The following is a 25,982-nucleotide window of genomic DNA, read 5'->3' as shown; positions in this document are numbered from 1 at the left end:
TTTTAAATAATAATTATAATAGACTCAAAAACAAAACAAACTAGGAAAAATATAATATACTTTTAATAAATTATATTTGATGAATTGATTGAATTTAGTTTATCATAAAATAATATGAGATATTATTAAATAAATAAAAATAAACTAAATGTGTTTACTTATAATTATATGTTTAATTTTTTATTATCAATCTACGGGTGATTATAGATATGTTTACCTATAACGATATGTTTAATTTTTTTTAATAAATTGTTTCGTACATATATGTTTAATTTTAATAAGTTAATACTGTATAAAAATATATGGAATTAGATATATTCAATACATCAAATGAAAATTATTTTTAATATATATTTTTATATACACATCAACTTATAGTAATTTACATAAAATGGTCAATTATAATTTAAAATATTGATATAATAAAAATATTTGTGTATATCTATATTATTATTTAAGAGGTTAATTGAGTCGATGTCAATTTTACATTTATCCATTCAAGTAAAAAAAATATTAAAAATCATTCAATAAATATTGTTAGATAACTTTTAAAATGTACATAAAATTATTTCTGTCCCATATAATAAGAAGGCGATAAAACCTAATATAGACGGATGAGTCTGCCACGTTCGACAAGGACTGTTGAATATCATTAACGATGAACACTGCTAAGCAATAATAATTTAATTAAAAATAAATTAAAAATCTAAAAGACTCAACGTATAATTATAAATTATTTAAAATATAATATTAATTACATTATTTTCACAATTTTTTAACAGTAATTAGATCAAATACCAACCCTAAATCAAAAAACTCTGAATATTTTTCTTTGTTTATAATTATACGTTAAATTTTTTAAAATTTTATAAATTAAATTAATAATACTCATCTTAATAATATTCAACGGCGTCTATGGTCGTAGAATTTTCTAGCATACACATGCGCATTGCTTTGAAAACTTCCTACTATCTTAACTCTTGTACCAAATAGCAGCAGGCGTTGATGTTAATTCCTTTTAAACAAAAAGTTACGTATTTACTTCTTAAAACCTACCCATTTTTCTACTCACTTTTATAGAAGCTATTGATTTTTAAAAAATACACATCTTTACATTTATTTATTTTATTTCAATAATGGAATGTCTCAACACTTTTGATATTTCATCCTCTTCTTCCTCCTGGTACGTAATGCAAAAAATCAATGGGTTGAAATCTATAAGATTTCGAGAAAATTAATGAAAATAAGTCAACGCATCTTTATTTTCGAACAAGGCAAGTAAATGGTAATAAAGAATTTCCAGGTTTGGGACAAAACATGACAGTTAATATAATCCTCTTTAGTATCAATGTAACAACGTTTTCATCAATTAGAAACCTAATTGTCCCCTCGGAGATTCCCAATATTGGCCTATAAATATAATCGTTTTGATCTTTTCATCCAATTTTCCAATCTTCAAAATGACAAAAATAATGCTAGAAAACTAAATCAACAGCAAAGAAAACCCAAAGTCACCAAAATTACATGATTTCTTCCCAGATGGAGCAACGTTTAAAACATCATGCATGCAAATTATCCTTCATTCTATTGATACTTTTCCTTGCTATTCCATCTTCTTCTTCGTTTGAATTGCAGCCTCCCGTGGCCGACTCGACGTACCTTCACCTCAACTACACCGCAATATCTGATTTTCGAGTGCTCAACCGAAGAACTTTAATTCAATGCCCAGATCCTAATCCGTATCTCCGAATAAACGTCACCGACGATGCTGACCTCTCCGATGATCAGTTCGTGACAGTGAATGTTGGTGGAGTTTTGGTTCCATCAGAAAGTGATTGGATTGCCATGATCTCTCCTTCCTATTCTAAGTACTTACACTTTTCATGCTCTTCCTAATTTCAACTTGTTTTTTTTTTCTTCATGTTTTACTTTGATTTTTTACCTTGTTTTCCCATCTTATGTACATGCATACATACAGTGTGACTACTTGTCTTGAAAGTGAGGCTTACTATATTCAGACCGGCGATACTAGTGCACTTCCTCTCCTCTGCCATTATCCTGTTAAGGTATCTTTAGTTTGTATATGTGTTTAACCAGGAATCGAGATCCGGCGAATTCAATCCTTTTTTTCGATGTATTTGTGCAGGCAAAGTATGTGAGCAGTGATCCAGACTATCTAAGTTGCAAGAACAAAGAATGCCAGAAATATGGCAACAACGGCGACTGCGAGGTCACCACTTGTATTGGTTCCGTATCTTTTCATGTCGTTAACATCAGAACCGACATCGAATTCGTGTTCTTTGCCGGCGGGTTCAGCACACCTTGCGTTTTGATGAGGACCGACGCCCCTTTGAAATTTTCTAATCCCACTTCTCCATTGTATGGACATCTCTCCAGCATAGATTCCACTGCCACATCGGTATGAAAATATTTAATTCCTACGCATGAATTCTTATAGTAGACTATATTTTTTTTTAAAATTTAAATATAAATATACTATATCCGATGCAGAAGAGTATCGAATTTAGATATTTATTTGAAATATGTATATCATATTTTTTTTAAATGTATATAAGATACATCAAACACGTATACTTAAAAAAAATAATTCTTAATAATTAGACTTGTCAATTGTTGGTTTTAAGTCAAATCAATTTAGATCAGGTTATTCTTTAAGTTCAAGTAATCAGAAGTTATTTTCAGTTTTGAAGATCATCTTCGGTTTGGTTGTTTTGGGTTTTGAATTAGATAAATTTAAAATATTAATCTTTTATGATAGAATCGAATCAAGTCAAATATATAGATTTGCTTATTAATTGATTAAGAATTTCGACTTCAAATCAAAATTTGATAGGTCTGCCAATAACATAGAGATTGGACAAGTCTGAAATGATAATTTTTTTATGATAAAATTAGATCAAATCAGATATAAATTCAAACTTATCAATAAATTAGATTCTCGAATTCATATGCCTACCGGAGTACCAGTAACATAACTAGTTGATGCTCGATTATTGATTTTTCTTATGTTACTCCATCTGTTCATTTTGATTGAAATATCTGTATTTGGCACATTGATGTGGAATATGATCTTTGAGGATCATTATATTTTTGACCTCATCTTTCAACACTCACACCTGAATATCTAGTTGTCTAAAATAATGGATCGACTCGATTGTTAAGTACTTTGTTATCATTTGGGGTGTAGATGAGATTAACATGGGTTAGTGGAGATAAGGAACCTCAACAAGTAGAGTACGGAGATGGAAAATCACAAACGTCACAAGTTGCAACATTTTCAGCAGATGATATGTGCAGTGAGTTCCCTTCTTAATACCCTCAATTCGTTTTTCAATAACCCCCTTTTTTCACTTGCATTTTCGTTTCCCATTCTGGAATGTTTAGGTTCCGTTGTACCTAGCCCAGCAAAGGACTTTGGATGGCATGACCCGGGTTACATTCACACCGCAGTCATGACAGGATTGCAGCCTTCAACTTCCTTTAAGTACAAATATGGAAGGTAAGTGTATATATATATTATTGCAGCAAATTCATCTTCTGTTTTATATTCTGTTTGATTCAGTGATGCAGTTGGATGGAGTGGTGAAACCGGGTTCCGGACACCACCGGCCGGAGGATCAGATGAACTCAAATTTCTCGTATTTGGCGATATGGGAAAGGCTCCGCTGGATGATTCTGCAGAGCATTACATTCAGGTAGAGGCGTGAGTTTGGAATACAATGTGATTACTACTAAAACCATTAGTATGACGAATCTGAAATGAGGGGGTTTTTTTTAATGTTTTTCTGGCACATTCAGCCAGGATCAATTTCAGTAATAAAAGCAATGACCGAAGAAGTTGAAAGCGGCAATGTAGACTCCATTTTCCACATCGGAGACATAAGCTATGCAACTGGCTTCTTAGTTGAATGGGATTTCTTCCTTCACCTTATAACCCCTCTAGCTTCTCAAGTCACTTACATGACTGCAACTGGGAATCACGAGAGGTAACTTTCTTGTAGAAAGTACATGATCTGGACCTAAAATGACCCAACTTGAAATTGATTCGAACTTAAAATGACTCGAATATGAAAGGTATATATCAGCCATTATCACTGATTTTAGCCCGCACTTTTCAGGGACTATGTGGATTCAGGGTCTTGGTACCCAGGTCCAGACTCGGGAGGGGAATGTGGAGTCCCTTATGAGGCCTATTTCCCAATGCCAACACCAGAGAAAGATAAGCCATGGTATTCCATAGAGCAAGGCAGTGTTCATTTCACTGTCATTTCAACAGAACATGACTGGACTGAACAGTCTGAGCAGGTAAAATAATATCTGAATTATTAATCTCTCCAATCTGATCTTATTTTGATTTTTGAACCAATTTCTGAAACTAATAAACACTTGAAAATTCAACAGTATAACTGGATGAAGAAGGATATGGCTTCAGTTGATCGATCAAAAACACCTTGGTTGATTTTTACAGGGTAAGTTAAAGGCTGCAAAATTAGTCTTACTGCAAAAACAGCTCTTCATGGATGTTCGGTGCTGAATATTGAAATCATTGACTCTTTTGGTTTAAACGAACAACCTGATCCTTGAACAAGTCTATCCATAAAATAAATATCGACAGAATCCGTTGATTCTTTGTTTGGAAAATGCAGACACAGGCCAATGTATAGTTCTCTAGGTGCTGATGTTCGATTCCTTCAAGTCGTAGAACCCCTTCTCCTGGATAACAAGGTAACTAGAAACCAATGGCTTCATTATTCATCAAGCTGGTTTAAATTTCCCTCTCTCTTTTTTTTTATTTTTATATTTTTGAAAAAGATGATGGTAAGAGAATATGAATTAGGTGGATTTGGTCCTTTTCGGACATGTACACAATTATGAGAGAACATGTTCTGTCTACAATTCTGAATGTCTGGCAATGCCAACGAAAGATGGAAACGGCATCGACACATACGATAACAGCAACTACACTGCACCTGTGCAAGCTATCGTTGGAATGGCTGGTTTCAGTCTGGACAAATTTTCCGATGACGTAAGTTCAGAATTGAACATATGATTATCAGTTAATTAACCCAAAAGTGATTAATATTTGTTGATTAAACAGGCGCCTAGTTGGAGTTTGAAAAGGATTTCTGAATTTGGGTATGTTAGAGCACATGCCTCAAAGGATGAGCTGAGCTTAGAGGTTGATACGAAACACCCTCCATTTCAAGTTTAAAACGTCCGAATTTTGACAATCTCTCACGTCCTTCAGTTCTTCATGTTTTGCAGTTTGTGAATTCCAATACCAAAGACGTCGAGGATAGTTTCATCGTTACCAAAAAGTAAAACCCAAATTGGAAATCTACAGCTTTTATTATCTCTCAAAATTCCTGTACCACGTTGTGTTGGTGTATTTTCTTGTGGTGTAAGTCTAAGTTTGGTAAAAATAAAAATTTATGTTATATAAAATTTATAATATCAAGCTGGTTTAATGGATTCGACATGGTTAAAGAGTATTTTTTCTTCTTCTGTTAAATGTGTAATATGCACAGGTTTTATTTTTATTAGTTTGACTGCGTTTTTACCAAGAAGTCTAAACATACGGTATTCATTCAATTTAAATTAATTCATAATTGAGTGTTATTTCATATAAATATTTAAAAGTTGAAACAAAAGCTTACATTATGGGTATTCTTTTAACATATAATTCCTGAAAAGGAGACGCAAACAATGAAATTTGGATCCTACGGGTCTTGTCTATTTCTAGAAGGAAGAAAGTGTAGATAATTGTTAAGTTTGTACATGGGGACAGCTGAAAAACCTAATGAAGATCACCTTCATTTCTACTTTCTTCTGATCTTACTATGTTTCTTAAGCTCTTATCACAGGCATACAATCAGTGAAGCATGCATATTAAAAAGGGTCAGCGAAGCAAGAAACTGGAACTGTAAAAAAGTTTACCTTTGGCTGGGAAATGATGAATTTGCCTTCTCTTTCCTCACGTTGGTTTCTTCATCAATGACTGCTGATTTAGCGGCAAATGAAGGGAAAAAAAGAGGATATTTTAGTTGGAGATGGATATTATGAGATGATAGGCTATCCCATTTTGCATGGGTGGAAAATGAGAAATTAAGCAGAAACTCCCAAGGGAAACGTTATCAATAACTTGGTTTCTTTTAGCGTATTTGCATCGTGGCCTTGGCCCATGCATTAAGGCGTGCTGTACCAGAATTGACATTGTACTGACATTTCCACCGCGACGAGTGGATAGACACGTACATAGCATTTCCAAATGGAACCACCAGTCCTTTTCTTATCCCTAATTAATCCATAAACACTTTCTCAACTTGTATGTCAATAATGGAGTTCAAATCTGTTCGGATTTTAAGAAATAGATAACGAAAAAAATAACAATTATATGACTAATTTTAAAAAAAAGTTCACTCATTTATAAATAATAGATATATATAGAACGATAAATCTCCACGTGTCAAGAGCGAACCCTCCTTATGATCCCTTACTCTCTTAGCACTAGTATCAAGGCAACTATTTGACTACCATGTCATGTAATATGCGTGTATGGGTAGAGATCATGATTTTCAGAACCGGATCGGTTAACGAACCGATCATGCTATCGGTTTATTGGTTTAACCGGTCGAATCGGTTCGACCGGTCGGAAGAACCGGACGACGTCATAATTATTTAAAAAATTAAATAAAAATACCAAAAATATTTAATAAAAAATAATTTTTTATATCACAAGTTATATTCAAAGTAAGTCATAACATATATAAATTAAAAACCATAAAATCAAGTGAAACAAAATGATTCAAATTAACTACAAATAATATTTAAGGTAAAACATATTAAATAATAAATATAATTATATAACTATAATTAAAAAATAAATTTGGGGCTAAAAAAAGCATAACAAAATGATATTGTTTGGTTTATTTTTTTTTTTAAAAACAATCCCACATGGCTAAGAAACATAGAAGAGCATCCCAAAAGTCTAAAGAGTAAAAATATGATAACAAAACAATCTCACATTGCTAAGAAACATAGAAGAGCATCACAACTAACTTCTATAAATAATAGAGGTAATTTGGCATTCAAAATCATGGAGCCTTTTGGTGAGCATTGAGTGAACTATTTTTTTCACTTCAATTAAGCTCGAATTTTAGGCTTCAATTGAGCTTCTAAATTTTTTTTAGTTTAAGCCTTTTTGAGTTCAAGTTTCAATATTATATTTCGAGTTCGAGTTGAACTTGATAATTTTTAACTTGTGAGTTTGAGTGGAGTTGAGCTTACTTTTAAAGTTTTCAAGTTCGAGTCGAGCTCAGCAATACTCAAGTTCGACTTGGTTCGTTTAACAAACGACGTTTGGTTTATTTAAAAAAAAAACAAAATTTCCAGTTTTTTCCGGTTTTCAGCCGGTCCGGTTCGAACGGTTCAGCGGTTCTGACCGGTTCACTAGTAACGGTTCAACCGGTTTAGATTGAACCGGACTAAACAATGATTTTTGATTAAACCGATTGAACCGGCCGGTCCGGTCCGGTTTTCAAAACAATGGTAGAGATTAAGGTTATTTTGTTTTTTTAGAAATGGAAGCAAAAATGAAAACTTTTGAGAGAGTAAGATGAATTTTTGTTATTGTGTTTGTCGTAACCGGTTTTCGTCCGGGCACGAAATATTAAATTTGGCGGGGAAATTGATGTGAATAAATAATTTTGAAAATAATTTGAGAGTCGCCATCGACCTTTTGGATCAGGTAGGTCGAATACCTAAAAATTATTATTATTATTTTTTTTAAAGAGTTTTAAGAAAACATCAAATAAAAATAAAAAAAAATGAACTGATCTGCGTTTTATAACCAAAAATTCGTTCTTTTTAGTAAAAAGGGATTCGTGGTCGGTTACGTTTAGGGAAGGATTAGCACCCCTACAACGCCCAAAATTGGTACTTTTTAATTATAAATTGTCTCTATTATTTAAAAAAATATATTTAATTTTTAATTTTTATTATTTCAAAATTATATAAAAATATTTATTTATTTAAAAATATCTGAAAAGAACTTCTAGGTACCTTAAGACAGCTCTTTTCTTTGACATTGATAAATATTAATTTAAATAATATTGTTTACTTTTTAATTTTAAAATATCAGAATAGGACATCCAGTTGTATTAAGACTGTCCTTTTCTTCGATATTAAAAATAAATATTTAAAAAATTACTATTTATTATATGTATATTTATGAATATATAAAAATATTTAACAATATAATAAAATAAAAATATCACTAAAACAATATATTTTAAGCAGTAAAATGAAAACATATAAAATAAATAATTAAATTATAATAAAAATAAAACTAAATCTAATTCCTAATTAATTGAAATTATAGGGATTAAATATGTTATTTTCTGATTTAATAATTTAGTGACCAAAATAAAATTATCTAAAATTCGGATTTTATAATAAAATAAATTAAAAATATAAACTAGGGATTAAAAAATTATTTATTAAAATTAAGGGATTAATTCTGTTATTTATCCTAAATATATTATTTTAATAAAAAGGACTAAAATAAATAAAATTAAAATTTCGAGATCAAATTAAAAGTATTATAAACTCGATTTAGTGACTAAAATGTAAAATTTACAAGTTGGGAGGACTACGGACGGGGTTTAACTATTTCGTAATTACGCGCATAGTCCTTCCCGAAACGACGTCGTTCGGGAAGGACTATAAGAGTCCAAACCGGCTGGCCCGAAGGGCCAGCCATTTCATTTCATCTTTTTTTTTTTCTTTCTCAAGCAGAGAGAGAGAGAGCCAGAATTCTCTCTGGCCTCTCTCTAGATTCCCTCACTGGAGGGAATCCGGCAGCCGTCTGCCGCCGCAAGTTCTGCCGCCGACCACCGCCTCCGGTGGTCAGAAATTCCCCAAATTCACCTAAAACATAGATCTAGACACCCTAAGACCGAATCCAACTTTTGTTTCCCCAAAAAGACTCCTAATCGGAGTAAATCTATGAAAATACCTTCGGTATTTTCGGTTCTCCGGCGATGTTTAATGCTTCCGGTGGTGGTCAAGGCTTCCTTGGTAAGCGTCTCTCCTCTCTTTTTCCTTCTATTTTTGCTCTGTTGTTGTGGACTGGGATCGTTGGTAGTTGTTGTTGTTGTTTTTTTTTTCTTTCTCTGTTTTTTCCTTTCTCTCCGGTTCTGTCTCTGTTTTTGTCTCTCTGGTTTATGTCTTCTTCTCTTCTTTTTTTTCGCAGATGGGTGGTGGCTTTTATAGCCACCACCGGTGTTCGTCTCAGACCGGTCCGAAAGAGGTTCTTCGGTGAGTCACCGGACTTCCAGTGGTGACTCACCATTTTGGGCAAGACGTGTGCGGCTGGAGTGGGTGTGGCGGTGAAAGCTTCTGGAACCAATAGCGGCGGCGCTGGGACGTGTCCCTAGGGTATAGATACCCTAGGGTTTCTTCTGGCAAATGGTGGACCGTTGGATCAAACCAGATCCAACGGCTGGAATTGAAGATGGCGGCTGAGGATGATACAAACCCTAAATTGGGTTTAGGGTTTACTGTAGGATTTTGGGTCTGGGCCACTGTTTGTAATTGGGCTTCCATTCGGGCTTGTAATATTTATTTATATATGTATTTAATATATTTAATAATAATAATAATAATAATAATAATAATAATAATAATAAAATATTAGTATCTTCAGCTGCCCCTCTTTGCTCATTCTTGTGTTAACAAGAATAGGGCAAAGATGAAAAGATAATAAAATTTTTTATCCATTTGACTTTACTTTGATCATAATGGAGATATCGAATAAATTCTTCTCTTTCTCCAGATAAGTTCTTCTTATTATGAACTTTCTGCTGGGGATGATGATGACCTCCTTTCTGTGATAGAGTCATTCAAAAGGTTTGAATAAGCTCTTGATGAGTTCTTCTCATTATGAACTTTCTCTAGAAAGGCTGATGCTAATCTATCTCCTTCTGTGATAAAATTATGCAAAAAGTTGAACAAGTTCTTCTTATTATGAACTTCTTCTTTCTTCAGATGAGTTCTTCTCATTATGAACTTCTCATTTCTTCTTCAGATGAGTTCTTCTCATTATGAACTTTTTCTTTATTCTTCAGATGAGTTCTTCTCATTATGAACTTCTCTGGAAAAGATAATCCATCAATTGATGACTTCAGGTAAAAGGTTGAACAAATTCTTCTCATTATGAACTTCTTCTTCCTTCTTCAGATGAGTTCTTCTCATTATGAACTTTCTCTGGAAAGGCTGATCCATCAAATGATGGATTCAGGTAAAAGGTTGAACAAATTCTTCTCATTATGAACTTCTTCTTCCTTCTTCAGATGACGAGTTCTTCTCATTATGAACTCTACCTGGCAATGTTGATCCATCAAATGATGAATTTAAGCAAAAGGTTGAACAAATTCTTCTCATTATGAATTTCTTCTTCCTTCTTCAGATGATAAGTTCTTCTCATTATGAACCTCCTCTGGCAACAATAATCCATCAAGTGATGAATTCAAACAAAAAGGTTGAACAAATTCTTCTCATTATGAACTCTACCTTCTTCAGATGACGAGTTCTTCTCATTATGAACTCTACCTGGCAATGTTGATCCATCAAATGATGAATTTAAGCAAAAGGTTGAACAAATTCTTCTCATTATGAACTTCTTCTTCCTTCTTCAGATGAGTTCTTCTCATTATGAACTTTCTCTGAAAAAAATAATCCATCAAGTGATAGATTTGAATCTTTGCTAAAATCTTTGAAATTCCTGTTAAAAATTCAACATAGATGAAAATGAATGAAAATGCACCTATTTTGCAAACACCTAAATATGATGCATGAATATTAAGTTGTTTGATTTCAAACTGGTGAATTGAGTATTTCTTCAATTGTAAAAACCCAATATATCTGTCTTTTTCAATATCAAAAAAATCTATCATCTTTGACAAATATAGATGTAGATAGAATGTAACAAAACCTCTTGTGAATAAAACTCAATAGTATAAGCTCTTGCAAAGCTTGCCTTTATGTGACATGTTGATTCTGATAACAACTCATCTGTTTACGAAGTGACCTTTCAAGATGATTTCACAGATATCGATAGTTCTTCTAATACTGAGGAAATCCTGAATTCTGATTCTGATGAGGAGAGTAAACTATTATACTTGACAAAAATGAGATTCTCAAGTGCTGAAGTTTCAATAGCCATGTAGAAACATGGTCCAGATTCATTAATTGTAAAATTGGCAAATTTTATATGTGCTGCTCAAATGGCTAATGTTACTGACACATTTCTTCCGGTAAAAGATGGGAAGCCATTTATGTGATGATCCCAGTTACAAGCAAAGGCGAAACTTGTGCTATGATTTTTGGGAAAGGAATAAACAGAAGAAGCTTGAAAAGAAGCTTCTTAATGAAGACGATCATGCAGTTTATCTTTTGATTCGAATGATTGTTTCTGTACTTCCAGATCAGATAACTCAAAGAACACTTCCAGAAGATGCTATTGAGCACATTCATCTTCTAATTTCAATGATTAGTTCTGTCCAACCAGATCAGATAACTCAAAGAACACTTCCAGAAGATGCTATTGAGCACATTCATCTTCTAAATTCAATGATGGGTTCTGTCCAACCAGATCATATAACTCAAAGAACACTTCCAGAAGATGCTATTGAGCACATTCATCTTCTAAATTCAATGATGGGTTCTGTCCAACCAGATCATATAACTCAAAGAACACTTCCAGAAGATGCTATTGAGCACATTCATCTTCTAAATTCAATGATGGGTTCTGTCCAACCAGATCATATAACTCAAAGAACACTTCCAGAAGATGCTATTGAGCACATTCATCTTCTAAATTCAATGATTGGTCTAAGATATCACAACACTTATTTGATGTAGAGCCAGAATTTGTAGATTCGAAGTATTTCCATGCTACTACACTGAAAAGGGCTATATTCATAATTCTGCCAATTAAAAACAGATTTTCTCTTACTCTGCTTCCTCCATATGCTGATGCTTTTCCATTGACAAAGAAATGATGGCCTTCCTTCGAGTGTCCATAAGTATGTTCTTGATGATTACAAAGAAAATGGAATCTAGTATGGGTTGGAAGGAATAAAGTTACTACACTTGAACCTGATGAAGTGGAAATGCTTCTAGGTTTCCTTAAAAACCATATACAAGGATCTGTATAGAGACATGTTTCCCAGTAATATCAATGTCTTGTTTCTTTTTGCTGGAATCAGTGCTGCAAAGATCTCCTTCTACTGTCTTAGTATATCTTTGAAAACAGATGTGCAAGAACTGAATGGTGATCGGTTGGAGCAATTGATGAGTAGATTTGGCGGATTCGACCTTGTTGTCGGTAGCACCACTTGTAACAATCTTGATGTTCATGGCTTTAAGCTAGTGATGATTTGCCTACTTTGTATTCCATGTATTTAAAAGTATTAACATAAAGTGATATTCAGAAATCTTTAAATTATTTCAAAATTATGTTAATTCAATAGAAAAGAATAAATTGAATTTCCAAAAATAAATTGACTTTCAAATAAATTGAACTTGAAATAGATAGAATTGTATTCAAAGTTATGGCAAACATAAGAATGATAAAAATTCAAATGTCTCAACAAATTATAAGCATAAGTATTTCTAAATTAATCATGTTGACACAATTTAGAGTAATGATGTAAGCTTTTGTCTGGAAGATCTCAAACGTTGTCAAAATGCTTGTAGATGTGAAGTTTCTCCCAAACTGTCAAAATCTTAAGAAAGTTCAATTGCCAGATGCCTAATATCAACCTGCATTTGAGCCGCCTTTTCAGGTTTTCAACTCAAATCCTTCATTTGGTTACAAGATGCCCTTTGCGGGTTTTCACCTTGACCCCCCTTTTTTCTTTTTTCTTTTTTTTTTCTTTTTTTTTCTTTCTTTTTTTTTCTTCAAGCATAATACTTCTTGACAGAATCCGAGTTTATTGGATTTTTCAGAATTTTTCCATCCATTTCTGCCAAGATCAATGCTCCTCCGGAAAAGGCCTTTTTCACAACGTATGGCCCTTCCCAATTAGGCATCCATTTCCCACGGAAATCTTTATGTATAGGCAAGATCTTTTTTAGTACTAGATCACCCTCTTGGAATTCTCTTGGATGTACTTTTTTATCATGAGACTTCATCATCCGTTTTTGATACATCTGTCCATGGCAAACAGCTTTCAATCTTTTCTCTTCAATAAGGTTCAATTGATCAAATCTAGCTTGGATCCATTCAGATTCATCCAATTTTATTTCTCTCAATATTCGAAGCGATGGAATTTCAACTTCAATTGGTAATACTGCTTCCATCCCATAGACTAAAGAAAAAGGTGTTGCCCCAGTAGATGTTCGAACAGTAGTTCGGTATGCATATAGAGCAAAAGGTAACTTTTCGTGCCAATCTTTGTAAGTTTCAGTGGTCTTTGTAATGATTCTCTTGATGTTCTTGTTTGCTGCTTCAACTGCCCCATTCATCTTTGGATGATATGCCACTGAATTTGCATGTTTGATCTTAAACTGTGCACAAAGTTCGGTCATCATTTTGTTGTTCAGGTTCAGAGCATTATCTGTAATGATCCTTTCTGGTAGGCCGTACCGGCAAACTATCTCTTTCTTTATGAATTTGCATACTGTGGACCTCTTAATATTAGTGTATGAAGCAGCTTCAACCCATTTGGTAAAATAATCAATTGCCACAAGGATGAAACAATGTCCATTCGATGCTTTTGGTGTGATTGCTCCAATGACATCTATTCCCCACATAGAAAATGGCCAGGGTGCTGTCATTACATGTAAAGGAGATGGGGGTACATGAATTTTGTCTGCATATATCTGGCATTTATGACATTTCCTTGCATAATCAATGCAATCTGTGTACATGGTAGCCCAATAGTATCCATATCTCATTATTTTTCTGGCCATAGAAAGACCATTTGCATGTGTTCCACATATTCCACTGTGTACTTCTTCAATGACATTTCGAGCTTCACTGGTATTTAAACATCTCAATAGCATTTGATCACTGCTTCTTCTATACATAATCTCTCCATCAAGCAAATATCCAGCAGCCATTCTTCTCAAGGTTCTTTTATCAATTTCTGATGCATTTGGTGGATAACTTTGATTTTTGATATATTGCAGGATATCATGATACCATGGTTTACCATCTACCTCTTCTTCCACACTATAACAATGTGCAGGAATTTCATACACTTGCATTTTGATTGGCATCATATCAACTTTCTTATTTGCCTGAAACATAGCAGCTAATGTAGCCAAAGCATCTGCCATTTGATTTTCTTCTCGAGGGAGATAATTGAAGGTAATTTTCTCAAATTCTTTCACTAATTCGAGGGTAAAATTTCGATATTCCAACAATTTGGGATATTTTGTTTCCCATTCTCCTCGCAATTGATACACCACTAACGATGAATCTCCATATATATCTTGAGAAATTTGATTTTTCTTTCTATAGCTGCTTTCAATCCCATGACACAAGCTTCATATTCCGCCATGTTATTGGTGCAAAAGAACTCCAGTCTACTTGTAAAGGGATAATAAACATTTTCTGGAGAAATTAACACTGCCCCAATTCCTCGTCCCAAAGCATTAGATGCTCCGTCAAAATAAAGCTTCCAAGTTGCAAATTCATCATTTGTTCTGACTTCTTCATTCATGGATATGCACAACAGATCTTCATCGGGAAAATTGAAGTTCAAAGGCTGATAATCATTTGATACACGACTGGCCAGAAAATCAGCTATGACACTTCCTTTTATTGCTTTTTTGGTTGACATATACAATATCAAACTCAGATAATAACATCTGCCATCTAGCCATTCTGCCTGTCAAAGCTGGTGATTCCATTAAGAACTTTAAAGGATCAAGTTTGGATATCAACCAAGTAGTATGGTATAACATATATTGTCTGAGTCTTCGAGTAGTCCACACCAAAGCACAACATAATTTTTGTATTGGTGGATATCTAACTTCACAATCGGTAAATTTCTTGCTCAGATAATAAATAGCTTTTTCTTTCCTTCCTGATTCATCATGCTGTCCTAGTACACATCCCATCAAATTTTCGAAGACCGTCAAGTAGAGAATTAATGGTTTATCAGGTATTGGTGACACTAAAATGGGGGCATTGGATAAATATTTCTTAATAATATCCAAAGTTTCTTGACATTCTTCATTCCAGACTTCAGGGTTATTCTTTCGAAGTAATTTGAACACTGGATCACATTTGTCAGTTAATTGAGAAATGAACCGAGATATATAATTTAATCTCCCCAAAAAGCCTCGAACTTCTTTTTTTGTATTGGGTGGTGGAAGATCTTGAATTGCTTTTACTTTATCTGGATCAATCTCGATTCCTTTTTTGCTGACCACAAATCCCAAGAGTTTTCCAGAAGTTACCCCAAAAGTGCATTTAGCAGGGTTGAGCTTTAATTGATATTTCCTCAATCTCTGGAAAAGCTTTCTCAGATTTTGAATATGTTCTTCTTCCGTTCTGGATTTGGCAATCATGTCATCTATATATACTTCAATCTCTTTGTGCATCATGTCATGAAACAAAGTTACCATGGCTCTTTGATATGTTGCCCCTGCATTTTTCAATCCAAATGGCATCACTTTATAACAGAATGTGCCCCACATGGTTATGAATGTTGTTTTTTCCATGTCTTCAGGATTCATTTTTATCTGATTATATCCTGAAAAGCCATCCATAAATGAAAACCATGCATGCCCTGCAGTATTGTCCACCAATGTGTCTATGTGGGGTAAGGGAAAGCTATCTTTCGGACTAGCTTTGTTGAGATCTCTGTAATCCACACACATTCGAACTTTTCCATTTTTCTTTGGTACGGGATTAATGTTGGCTACCCATTCTGGGTATTTAGATGCCTGTAGGAAACCTGCATTGATTTGTTTCATCACTTCTTCTTTGATTTGCAACAACATTTCTGGCCTCATTCTTCTGAGCTTTTGTTGTACCGGTTTATATTCTGGGTTGATAGGAAGCTTGTGTATTACTATATCTGTGCTCAAACCAGGCATATCTTGATAAGACCAGGCAAAGATATCTTTGAACTCTTGAAGGAGATTTATCAATTCTTGTTTTATCTGGATGGTCAGAGTAGTACCCATTTTTACCTCTTTTATTTCTTCATCTGTTCCCAAATTCACAGTCTCAACCCTTTCTTTGTGGGGTAGAATTTGTTTGTCTTCTTTTTCTACCAATCTTAATAGTTCAGTAGGAATATCACATTCCAGTTCATCCTCACAACCATTGATTTCTTCCAGACATATAGGCTGTTCTAAATTTATCATTGGATTAAATTTAGGAATACACATGCTATTAACACGGTGACACCTGAAAATTTAAGTCGGACATATTTCCGAAAGAATATAGTAAATTTATGAAATAAATAAATGTAAAAATGTAAGAAAATGTAAAGAATGATTGCCATCTGAAAATGTTAAAGAAAATTTCTTATATTTAACATAATTTCTTTTACAATATAACAAAAAAGTTTTCATATTTTTGAGCTAAACATAAAGATTAGTTCTGAATATTACTCTGTATTAATATTAAAAACTATAGGAAGATCTTCAGTGGTCCAATTGGTGAGTGTTTCTCCAGGAAGACATGAGCGAATCCTATTCAAGTACTTGCCAGTCTTGTTGTCATTTGTGATCATGTTGATAAACAATCCATTCATAGCTTCTTCAACTATGTCTTGATCTTTCGTCAACTTTTCTTCTTTAAAGGCTTCAACAAGCTGCTGTTCCACATTAATTGTTCCCCCTGATCTGAATGTTGTCTTCAACTGTGGGAAAGACATGTGTTTCCAAAGGATTTCTCCTCCTTTCAATTTTGCCTTTCTGTCTTCACATCTTCTTTTCATCTCTTTGTTCTTTTGCTGAAGATTGGGCTTAAACCCTAGCCCAAAACGGTCTTTTTTCATCTTTATACTGATAGGAACTGAAATCCCTTGAAGATTCTTTCCTAGACCTCTCCCAGTTTTAGCTCCGATGCCTAAAGTTTGTTGTACCGTCATCTTGGTGCAATCAGACAATCTGGGATATGGAATTTTGCTTCTTTCTGTAATAAAGGTCGCATTTACAAATTCAAGAGCTCGAAAAGAGCATTCAAGAGCATCATCATTGGTGTCGATATATGGAACATCGCTTGTTACAGACGCAATGATTTCTTCTTCAGCACTGACGCATATTAGTTGTCCATCAACAACAAATTTCAATTTCTGCTGTAATGAAGAAGGAACGGCTCCTGCTGAATGAATCCATGGCCTTCCTAATAGACAATTATATGTAGGGTGGATGTCCATCACTACAAAGTCAATATTGTACATAACTGGGCCAATTAACAACGGTATTTCCATTTTCCCAAGCACTTCTTTTTTAGTACCATCAAATGCTCGTACTACATTCTGATAACTCTTCATGTGTGATTGATCCAGAGGCATTCTTTGAAGTGTAACTAGGGGCATCAAGTTGAGAGCGGATCCATTGTCAATCAATACTCCTGGCAACACATGACCATGACAATGTGTCGTGATGTTCAAAGCTTTTACTGACCCCATTCCGCCTTCCGGTATTTCATCGTCTGTGAATGTTATGTAATTGTCAGCGGCTATATGTCCCACAATTCTGTCAAGTTTATTGAGGGATATATCTTCGGGGATAAATGTTTGATTGAGAATTTTCATCAAAGCATTCCTATGCGCTTCTGAATTCATCAAGAGATCAATAATAGAAATTCTCGCTTGTTGTTTGTGTAGTTGTTCAACCACACTATACTCACTATGTTTCAAGAATTTCAAAAATTCTTGGGCTTGTTTTTCTGTCACAGGCTCATTGAATGCTGGAAGGGATTCATCCTCAAATACCTTCTGAGGTAGTGCCATGGCTTTTCCTTTTGCTTTCACTTGTTCTGAAGCATTGGATGTTTCGGGAGAGTAACATCTCCCACTTCTTGTAAAGAAACCGACCTCGCTCACTGCTTCAGACGTTGATGTTGTACTCAGACTTTGTATTTTCTCTTCTGTTTTATCTAGAGAAACAGATCCTCCTACCATTGAAACATTGGTAGTATAATTCCAAGGTACCCTGTGGGTATCTTTGTATGGAAATGGTAGAGGAGTGGTGATAACTACTTTTGGCTTTATTGATGCAGGAATCACCGTAGATGATTTCACATTAATGATCACAGGATCATTTATTCTTTGACTCGGTTTAGAATCCTCTGATGAGCAAACATCATCTTCTTTTTTCACTGGTTCTTCTTCAAAGAATTCTATTTCTCTGTTGTTCATCAACTCTTGCACCAAATCCCTAAACTCAGGACATAGTTGAATTTTATGCCCTTTCTCCTGATGATATTCACAATAATTCTTGCCTTCATTCTGCTTTGGCCTGAATTGTTGTGGAATTATACCGGCTAAAGAAAGTTGTTGGAATATCCAAACAAACGGAGATTTAATTTCAGAAATGTCAGTCTTTGCTTTCTTTCTGTTCTCTTCCTGAATTGCATTCACGTTTTTATCTCCATGATTTGGCAATGGATGACTTGATGCGGATGGTGTATTGAATTCCAACTTCCCAGTGTTGATCAAATTTTGAACCACCCTTTTGAATGCTAGACAGTTTTCAATAGAATGTCCTGTAATTCCTTCATGGTAAACACAGTGTGCCTTTGTATCATACCAAGGAGGGAATGGTGGTTGCATGGGAACCAAAGGATAGGGCCGTATAACATCTGCTTTTAACAGCGAATCATAGATCTCTGCATATGGTACTGGTAAAGGTGTAAAAGACAACCTTTCATTTTCCTTTCGAGATCCTCTGGACTCTGCTCGATTAGTGTTTGTTTCTTCTTTCTTAACCCTTGGCTGGGTTATTGTAACACTTTTCGATGAATCCTTGCTGTAAGAATTTGCATTGTTGACTTCATTCTCCTTTTTCCGGTACGTAGGTCTTTTGGAACTAGACCCATCATTTGATTCAATCTTGCCACTTTTCAAGACATTTTCAATTAATTCTCCAGAAATGACCAAATCTGCAAAATTTCTGGTTGCATTCCCCATTAGATGATTTAAATAAGGGGCCTTCAATGTATGGACAAACATTACTGTGGCCTCTTTTTCCGACAAAGGTGGTTGAACTTGGGCCGCAGTGTCACGCCATCTCTGGGCATACTGTCTGAATGTTTCGTTATTCTTTTTCTCCAAATTCTGGAGAGTCCATCTGTCAGGAACCATGTCTGTTACATGGCGATACTGCTCTAAAAATGCTTTAGCCAAATCTTTCCAGGATCTAATGTTGGCTTTGGTCAATTGAGTATACCATTTTAAAGCCGGTCCTGTCAAACTATCCTGAAAGCAGTGAATTAACAATTTCTCGTCCTTCACATATCCTGCCATTCTTCGACAAAACATAGTAATGTGGGATGAAGGGCATGTAGTACCGTCATATTTATCAAATTCGGGAGCTTTGAACTTGATAGGGAGGATTAGGTCTGGAACCAAACTCAACTCACTAGCATCAAACCCATAGAATGATTCAGTTATTTCCACAGATTTCATTCGTTCTTCTAAGTTCTTGATCTGTCTGGTCAGTTCTTCATTTACTTTTTGTTTCTCATTCAGCTCATTCAAATCTGGGATCAAATGATCAGTATTAAGATCCCCTATTTTCACATCGGATATAAGTGGATTTTTGCTTGAAGATGCAGGATCCACTTGTTGATCTTCATGTGGTTTGACTTCTTGTAATGCAGATGTACGAGCATTGATTTGTATAGGGGTAGTACCAGAATGATAAATTGGTTCTGGCGGAAAACCTAAAGGATACATAGGATCTTGATCAAAAGATACAGGATTTTCATGCATTTTTCCACTGATAGCCTGCCTTTTAAACATGTCCTCTATCTTCTTCATCATGCTGTCTTGTGAATTTGCAATACTGGCTTCAATTTTTTCCAACTTCATTCTCATTTCTTCTTGTTCTTTATGATGTTGTTCCTCAATACGCTGTATTTTATCATCCATAATTCTCTTAGTAGCTTGTCTAGTACCGTAGTGATGTAGTATTTCTCTTTTGGCCAGAGTAACTGCGATTGAAAAAATCTTTTAATATTATTTTTTCAAATTTTAATTAATGAATTTTAACTTAATAAATAAAATAATTCATAGTGAAAATTATGAAATGAATGATGAATGTATGCAAAATGCATGTATGAAAAAAAACATTGATCCCAAAAAGTTAACTGTCATAGAACAACTTTCATTGGCATACAAAAGTTTCTTTATAATAGTTCAGAACTACAGATAAGGCATAGCTTTCTTATTAAGCTCTATAACTTCTTTCATTAACCATGAAACCTTCTTTCCATACTTAAAAACTGGATCAACTTGATGCTCAATTATTTTGGCTTCAACAGCTAGTTCCCCAACATATCTAGCAACTTCGCTCATTTGTACCATGGCCTCGAACACCATATTACTTCTTTCTTCACTTCTTTCAACATAGAACTCAGTTGACTTTTGCCATTGTTCAGTTGTTCCTTCAAGAGTTTGCTCTAACTCAGTGATTCTGACTTGACAATTGTGCAGAATTTTTTCAAGATCTCTAATGCGTCTTCGCAGTGAAGCATTTTCCTCATTACTTTCTTTGAGATCATTAGGTCCTAGACGAACCTTTTCTTGAAACAATGATTCTTCAAGTTGCAAAATGTAAGCATTAAACTCTGAGTTTTTGTTTCTAGACTGATCCAGATCTTCTTCAAGTTTTGTTCGTGCTTCTTGTGTTCTTCGATTAAGCTTTTGGATTTGAACATCTTTGTTTCTGCATCTTTGCATCCAATTGCTAGCCACTTCCTGCTCTACCTCAAGTCTGGTGTTGAAATTTTTTCTTTCTAGCTCCCATTTTTCTTTTTCAACATTGGATTCTTCCATCTTTTGGTCTTTGACTTCAAGTTCAGCAATCAACTGGTTCATTTCAGATTCAAATCCCTTGAACATGATATTTTTCTCGCCTTCAAATTTAACAAAGATGTCATTCTTCATCTCTTCTAAATCTTTGGCTCGATCCCTTTCTCTTTGCATTTCATTCATGATCTCACGATGTTCAGCCTTGTGTTTTATAATTCGCTCTCTTCTGTCAACCTCAAAATCTTCCATTTTTTGCTTTCCTTTCTCAAGGCTTTTGAGTAGACGGCTATTCTTTCCTTTCAGATCTTCAACTCGTCTTTTCTCAATGTTCAATTCTCTGGTCATCTGTACCGTCGATTGGCTGGGTCCTGATGCTTTTCGGGATTTGTATAACTCCTGGTAATTTTTCTGTAAGGCTCTGTACTCATCCTCACCTTTTTCTTTATCTTTTCTCAACATTGCACATTGTGACGAATGAAAGTCAATGTCAACCCCCAACATAGCTTTATCTTGTCTCATTTGTTCTAACTCTTTCGACCAGCCATCTCTTTCTGCTTCAAACTCAGCTTTCAAGATTTCAATCTCTGATGGAACCACCTTAATGCGATCTTCCATAGAAATATCCTCATTTTGATCTGGTAGAGGAATATTTTCGTTTTTCCTGACAGATCTCCATTCTTCATAATCAGGAGTTAACATTTCTTTTGCTGCTTTAGCTCGGATGCAAAAAATTGTTTTCCAAGCTGTAACGGCTTCCATGATATTTCTTTTATAATTTTTGCTGTGGAATGCGAACTCAGATGACTGTAGTCCAGCAGTAACAGGTACAAATTGACGACCTTCATACTGTCTTATAACCAGAAGTGGTGCATATCCAATTCCTCCCCATAACCCGAGCAGCATTATCCAATTGTAATCACCACACCTGTAAAAGAATTCCCTTTGTATTTGCCACGGGGCTCGCCAAACAACGTCATTGCTTTGCATATTTCGAAAGGCATTAATCCACCTATCTTTCTTAATTTCTTTCGGCCATTCCTGCTCCAGAAATTCTTTTAATGGTGAATAATCCGTATTAAAGCGTCGGTATGAAACCTTTTCTGTTCTCCAAAAATGACTACGGATCCAAATATATAACAACTGAGTACACCCTGAGAATCGTCCACCTCCTAACCTTCTGCAAGCATTTAACGATCTGAAGGTCTCTGCTAGGATGGCAGAAACAGGATTAATCTTCTTCGGTAGCTGTTCAAACAAGTCTACCACTGCAGCTTCAATATATCCCAATACTTTTGGGAAGATGACCATACCATATATACCCAGAGCAAATAGATCGAATCGTACTTTAATATCCGGATGGCTCTGAATAAGTTCTCTGATGTTGGTCCAAGCAATGCCTTCGCTTTCGCCTTTTTGTTTTGTACGGGATGCTACCCATTCTTCTCGTACCCCGGTAATTTTTGCTAATTTAACTCGAAAGGGTCGAGTTTTAATTGACTTTGAATAGATTCGATTCTCCAAAGCCCCTTCGATATGTAGCAAAGTTGTGTATTCTTCAATAGTAGGGACCAAGTCTTCCTTATTGAGAGTGAAGCAATTGTACCCTGGATTCCAGAATTGAACTAAGGCTCTGAGTAATTCATCATCAACTTCAACATAGAGCAAATATGGGATGTCTCCGTAAGTCTGATAAAACTGCAATTTTTTGTTTGAATCCCAACTTTCCCAAATGCTTTGCAAATCTTGCATATCATTTCTTTTTAGTGAAACTGAAGCATAACTGGACAAGTCAGATACATAATCATCCTGCAGACTGTCTCTTTCTTGTCTTTGTAAATCCTCAGCCCACTGTCTTACTTCTGAGTTTAGAATTACTTGACTTGAACACTTTTTATCCATATATGAAGGCTTTCCAATGAGACAATTAACACAAGGATCAATGTCTTTTATCCTGTATGATGCAATGCAAACAGAAAAATAAAGAACACACAAAAAGAAAATAAATTAGTTTACATAATAAAGAAACGTAAATATTCTTTATTTAAACATGCTTTTCTGAATTTAAATAATTTAAATAAACATGTAATTTAAACAATAAATAAATTAACAGAAAAGACAGAATTCATTTCTCCTGTGTGTACACCTATTTTGGATAAAATTTCGGCATGACTTCGGATTGGAAGAATTTCTAAGGTTTTTTATATGCAGGGTTTCAGATCTAGGAGTAAAGGTACTCGAATTGTCCATGTTAGTGCCCCCTTAGGCTGCTAACCCTCAATCCTAGTCCATTACAGACTAAAGTGGATCGAGTTCAATTCGAGGGGATACATTTCTCTATGCCTGACACGGAGAATAAATTCTCACGAAGACATAGAGCATATGAACCCCGGAAGTTACTTGCTAGGTCTGACACGGAGAATAAATTCTCACGAAGACGTCGCTTTCACTCCCACTTAAAAGGGACAACTCAATTATAGAGTTTTATGTTATGCAATGCAAGTGTTGTGTGTGAGGAGAAATATTCATACCTATGAAAAATAAATACTGAAATAAAATACTTGCAAATAAAACATATAAATATTATAATAATAAATAAATAAAAATTTGAAAAGAAAGAATTAAATATATAAATTTTTAATTTTTAATTAATAGAGACAATTTATAATTGATTTTTAAAAGTTTGACCAGCAGTCCCCAGCAGAGTCGCCAAGCTGTCGTAACCGGTTTTCGTCCGGGCACGAAATATTAAATTTGGCGGGGAAATTGATGTGAATAAATAATTTTGAAAATAATTTGAGAGTCGCCATCGACCTTTTGGATCAGGTAGGTCGAATACCTAAAAATTATTTTTTTTAAAGAGTTTTAAGAAAACATCAAATAAAAATAAAAATAAATGAACTGATCTGCGTTTTATAACCAAAAATTCGTTCTTTTTAGTAAAAAGGGATTCGTGGTCGGTTACGTTTAGGGAAGGATTAGCACCCCTACAACGCCCAAAATTGGTACTTTTTAATTATAAATTGTCTCTATTATTTAAAAAAATATATTTAATTTTTAATTTTTATTATTTCAAAATTATATAAAGATATTTATTTATTTAAAAATATCTGAAAAGAACTTCTAGGTACCTTAAGACAGCTCTTTTCTTTGACATTGATAAATATTAATTTAAATAATATTGTTTACTTTTTAATTTTAAAATATCAGAATAGGACATCCAGTTGTATTAAGACTGTCCTTTTCTTCGATATTAAAAATAAATATTTAAAAAATTACTATTTATTATATGTATATTTATGAATATATAAAAATATTTAACAATATAATAAAATAAAAATATCACTAAAACAATATATTTTAAGCAGTAAAATGAAAACATATAAAATAAATAATTAAATTATAATAAAATAAAACTAAATCTAATTCCTAATTAATTGAAATTATAGGGATTAAATATGTTATTTTCTGATTTAATAATTTAGTGACCAAAATAAAATTATCTAAAATTCGGATTTTATAATAAAAAATTAAAAATATAAACTAGGGATTAAAAAATTATTTATTAAAATTAAGGGATTAATTCTGTTATTTATCCTAAATATATTATTTTAATAAAAAGGACTAAAATAAATAAAATTAAAATTTCGAGATCAAATTAAAAGTATTATAAACTCGATTTAGTGACTAAAATGTAAAATTTACAAGTTGGGAGGACTACGGACGGGGTTTAACTATTTCGTAATTACGCGCATAGTCCTTCCCGAAACGACGTCGTTCGGGAAGGACTATAAGAGTCCAAACCGGCTGGCCCAAAGGGCCAGCCATTTCATTTCTTCTTTTTTTTTCTTTCTCAAGCAGAGAGAGAGAGAGCCAGAATTCTCTCTGGCCTCTCTCTAGATTCCCTCACCGGAGGGAATCCGGCAGCCGTCTGCCGCCGCAAGTTCTGCCGCCGACCACCGCCTCCGGTGGTCGGAAATTCCCCAAATTCACCTAAAACATAGATCTAGACACCCTAAGACCGAATCCAACTTTTGTTTCCCCAAAAAGACTCCTAATCGGAGTAAATCTATGAAAATACCTTCGGTATTTTTGGTTCTCCGGCGATGTTTAATGCTTCCGGTGGTGGTCAAGGCTTCCTTGGTAAGCTTCTCTCCTCTCTTTTTCCTTCTATTTTTGCTCTGTTGTTGTGGACTGGGATCGTTGGTAGTTGTTGTTGTTTTTTTTTCTTTCTCTGTTTTTTCCTTTCTCTCCGGTTCTGTCTCTGTTTTTGTCTCTCTGGTTTCTGTCTTCTTCTCTTCTTTTTTTTCGCAGATGGGTGGTGGCTTTTATAGCCACCACCGGTGTTCGTCTCAGACCGGTCCGAAAGAGGTTCTTCGGTGAGTCACCGGACTTCCAGTGGTGACTCACCATTTTGGGCAAGACGTGTGCGGCTGGAGTGGGTGTGGCGGTGAAAGCTTCTGGAACCAACAGCGGCGGCGCTGGGACGTGTCCCTAGGGTATAGATACCCTAGGGTTTCTTCTGGCAAATGGTGGACCGTTGGATCAAACCATATCCAACGGCTGGAATTGAAGATGGCGGCTGAGGATGATACAAACCCTAAATTGGGTTTAGGGTTTACTGTAGGATTTTGGGTCTGGGCCACTGTTTGTAATTGGGCTTCCATTCGGGCTTGTAATATTTATTTATATATGTATTTAATATATTTAATAATAATAATAATAATAATAATAATAATAATAATAAAATATTAGTATCTTCAGTGTTAATTTAATAAAATAATTTTTAAAAGTTCAATTTTAAATTTATATTAAACTAAAATAATTTTATTATATATTGAATGAAAATTTTCAAAATTTAAAAGGGATTTAAATAGAATTTGAATATCTGAAGGGTTGTGATATGCCGTTGAAAACGTATTTCTCTTAATTCCACGTATGAGACAACTAAGG

At 34.3% G+C, this 25,982-nt stretch overlaps 1 protein-coding gene across 1 annotated transcript; it reads left to right on the top strand.

Annotated features, from left to right (window-relative positions):
* Positions 1-1,539: 1,539 nt before the first annotated feature.
* Positions 1,540-5,354, top strand: LOC120128663 (probable inactive purple acid phosphatase 1). The gene is made up of 13 exons (XM_039146304.1): positions 1,540-1,868; positions 1,979-2,066; positions 2,147-2,419; positions 3,209-3,317; positions 3,406-3,520; positions 3,584-3,716; positions 3,820-4,007; positions 4,140-4,326; positions 4,423-4,490; positions 4,668-4,746; positions 4,859-5,047; positions 5,120-5,200; positions 5,287-5,354. Exons 1-13 carry the CDS (start codon positions 1,540-1,542, stop codon positions 5,341-5,343), a joined length of 1,896 nt encoding a protein of 631 aa, XP_039002235.1. The 3' UTR covers positions 5,344-5,354.
* Positions 5,355-25,982: the final 20,628 nt, after the last annotated feature.

The sequence above is a fragment of the Hibiscus syriacus genome, unplaced genomic scaffold, assembly GCF_006381635.1.
Source record: "Hibiscus syriacus cultivar Baekdansim isolate YM2019G1 unplaced genomic scaffold, ASM638163v2 tig00110482_pilon, whole genome shotgun sequence".
NCBI classification, from domain to species: domain Eukaryota; kingdom Viridiplantae; phylum Streptophyta; class Magnoliopsida; order Malvales; family Malvaceae; genus Hibiscus; species Hibiscus syriacus.
The sequence above is the reverse complement of the archived record's forward strand: the minus strand, read 5'-3'. Positions and strand labels throughout refer to the sequence as shown.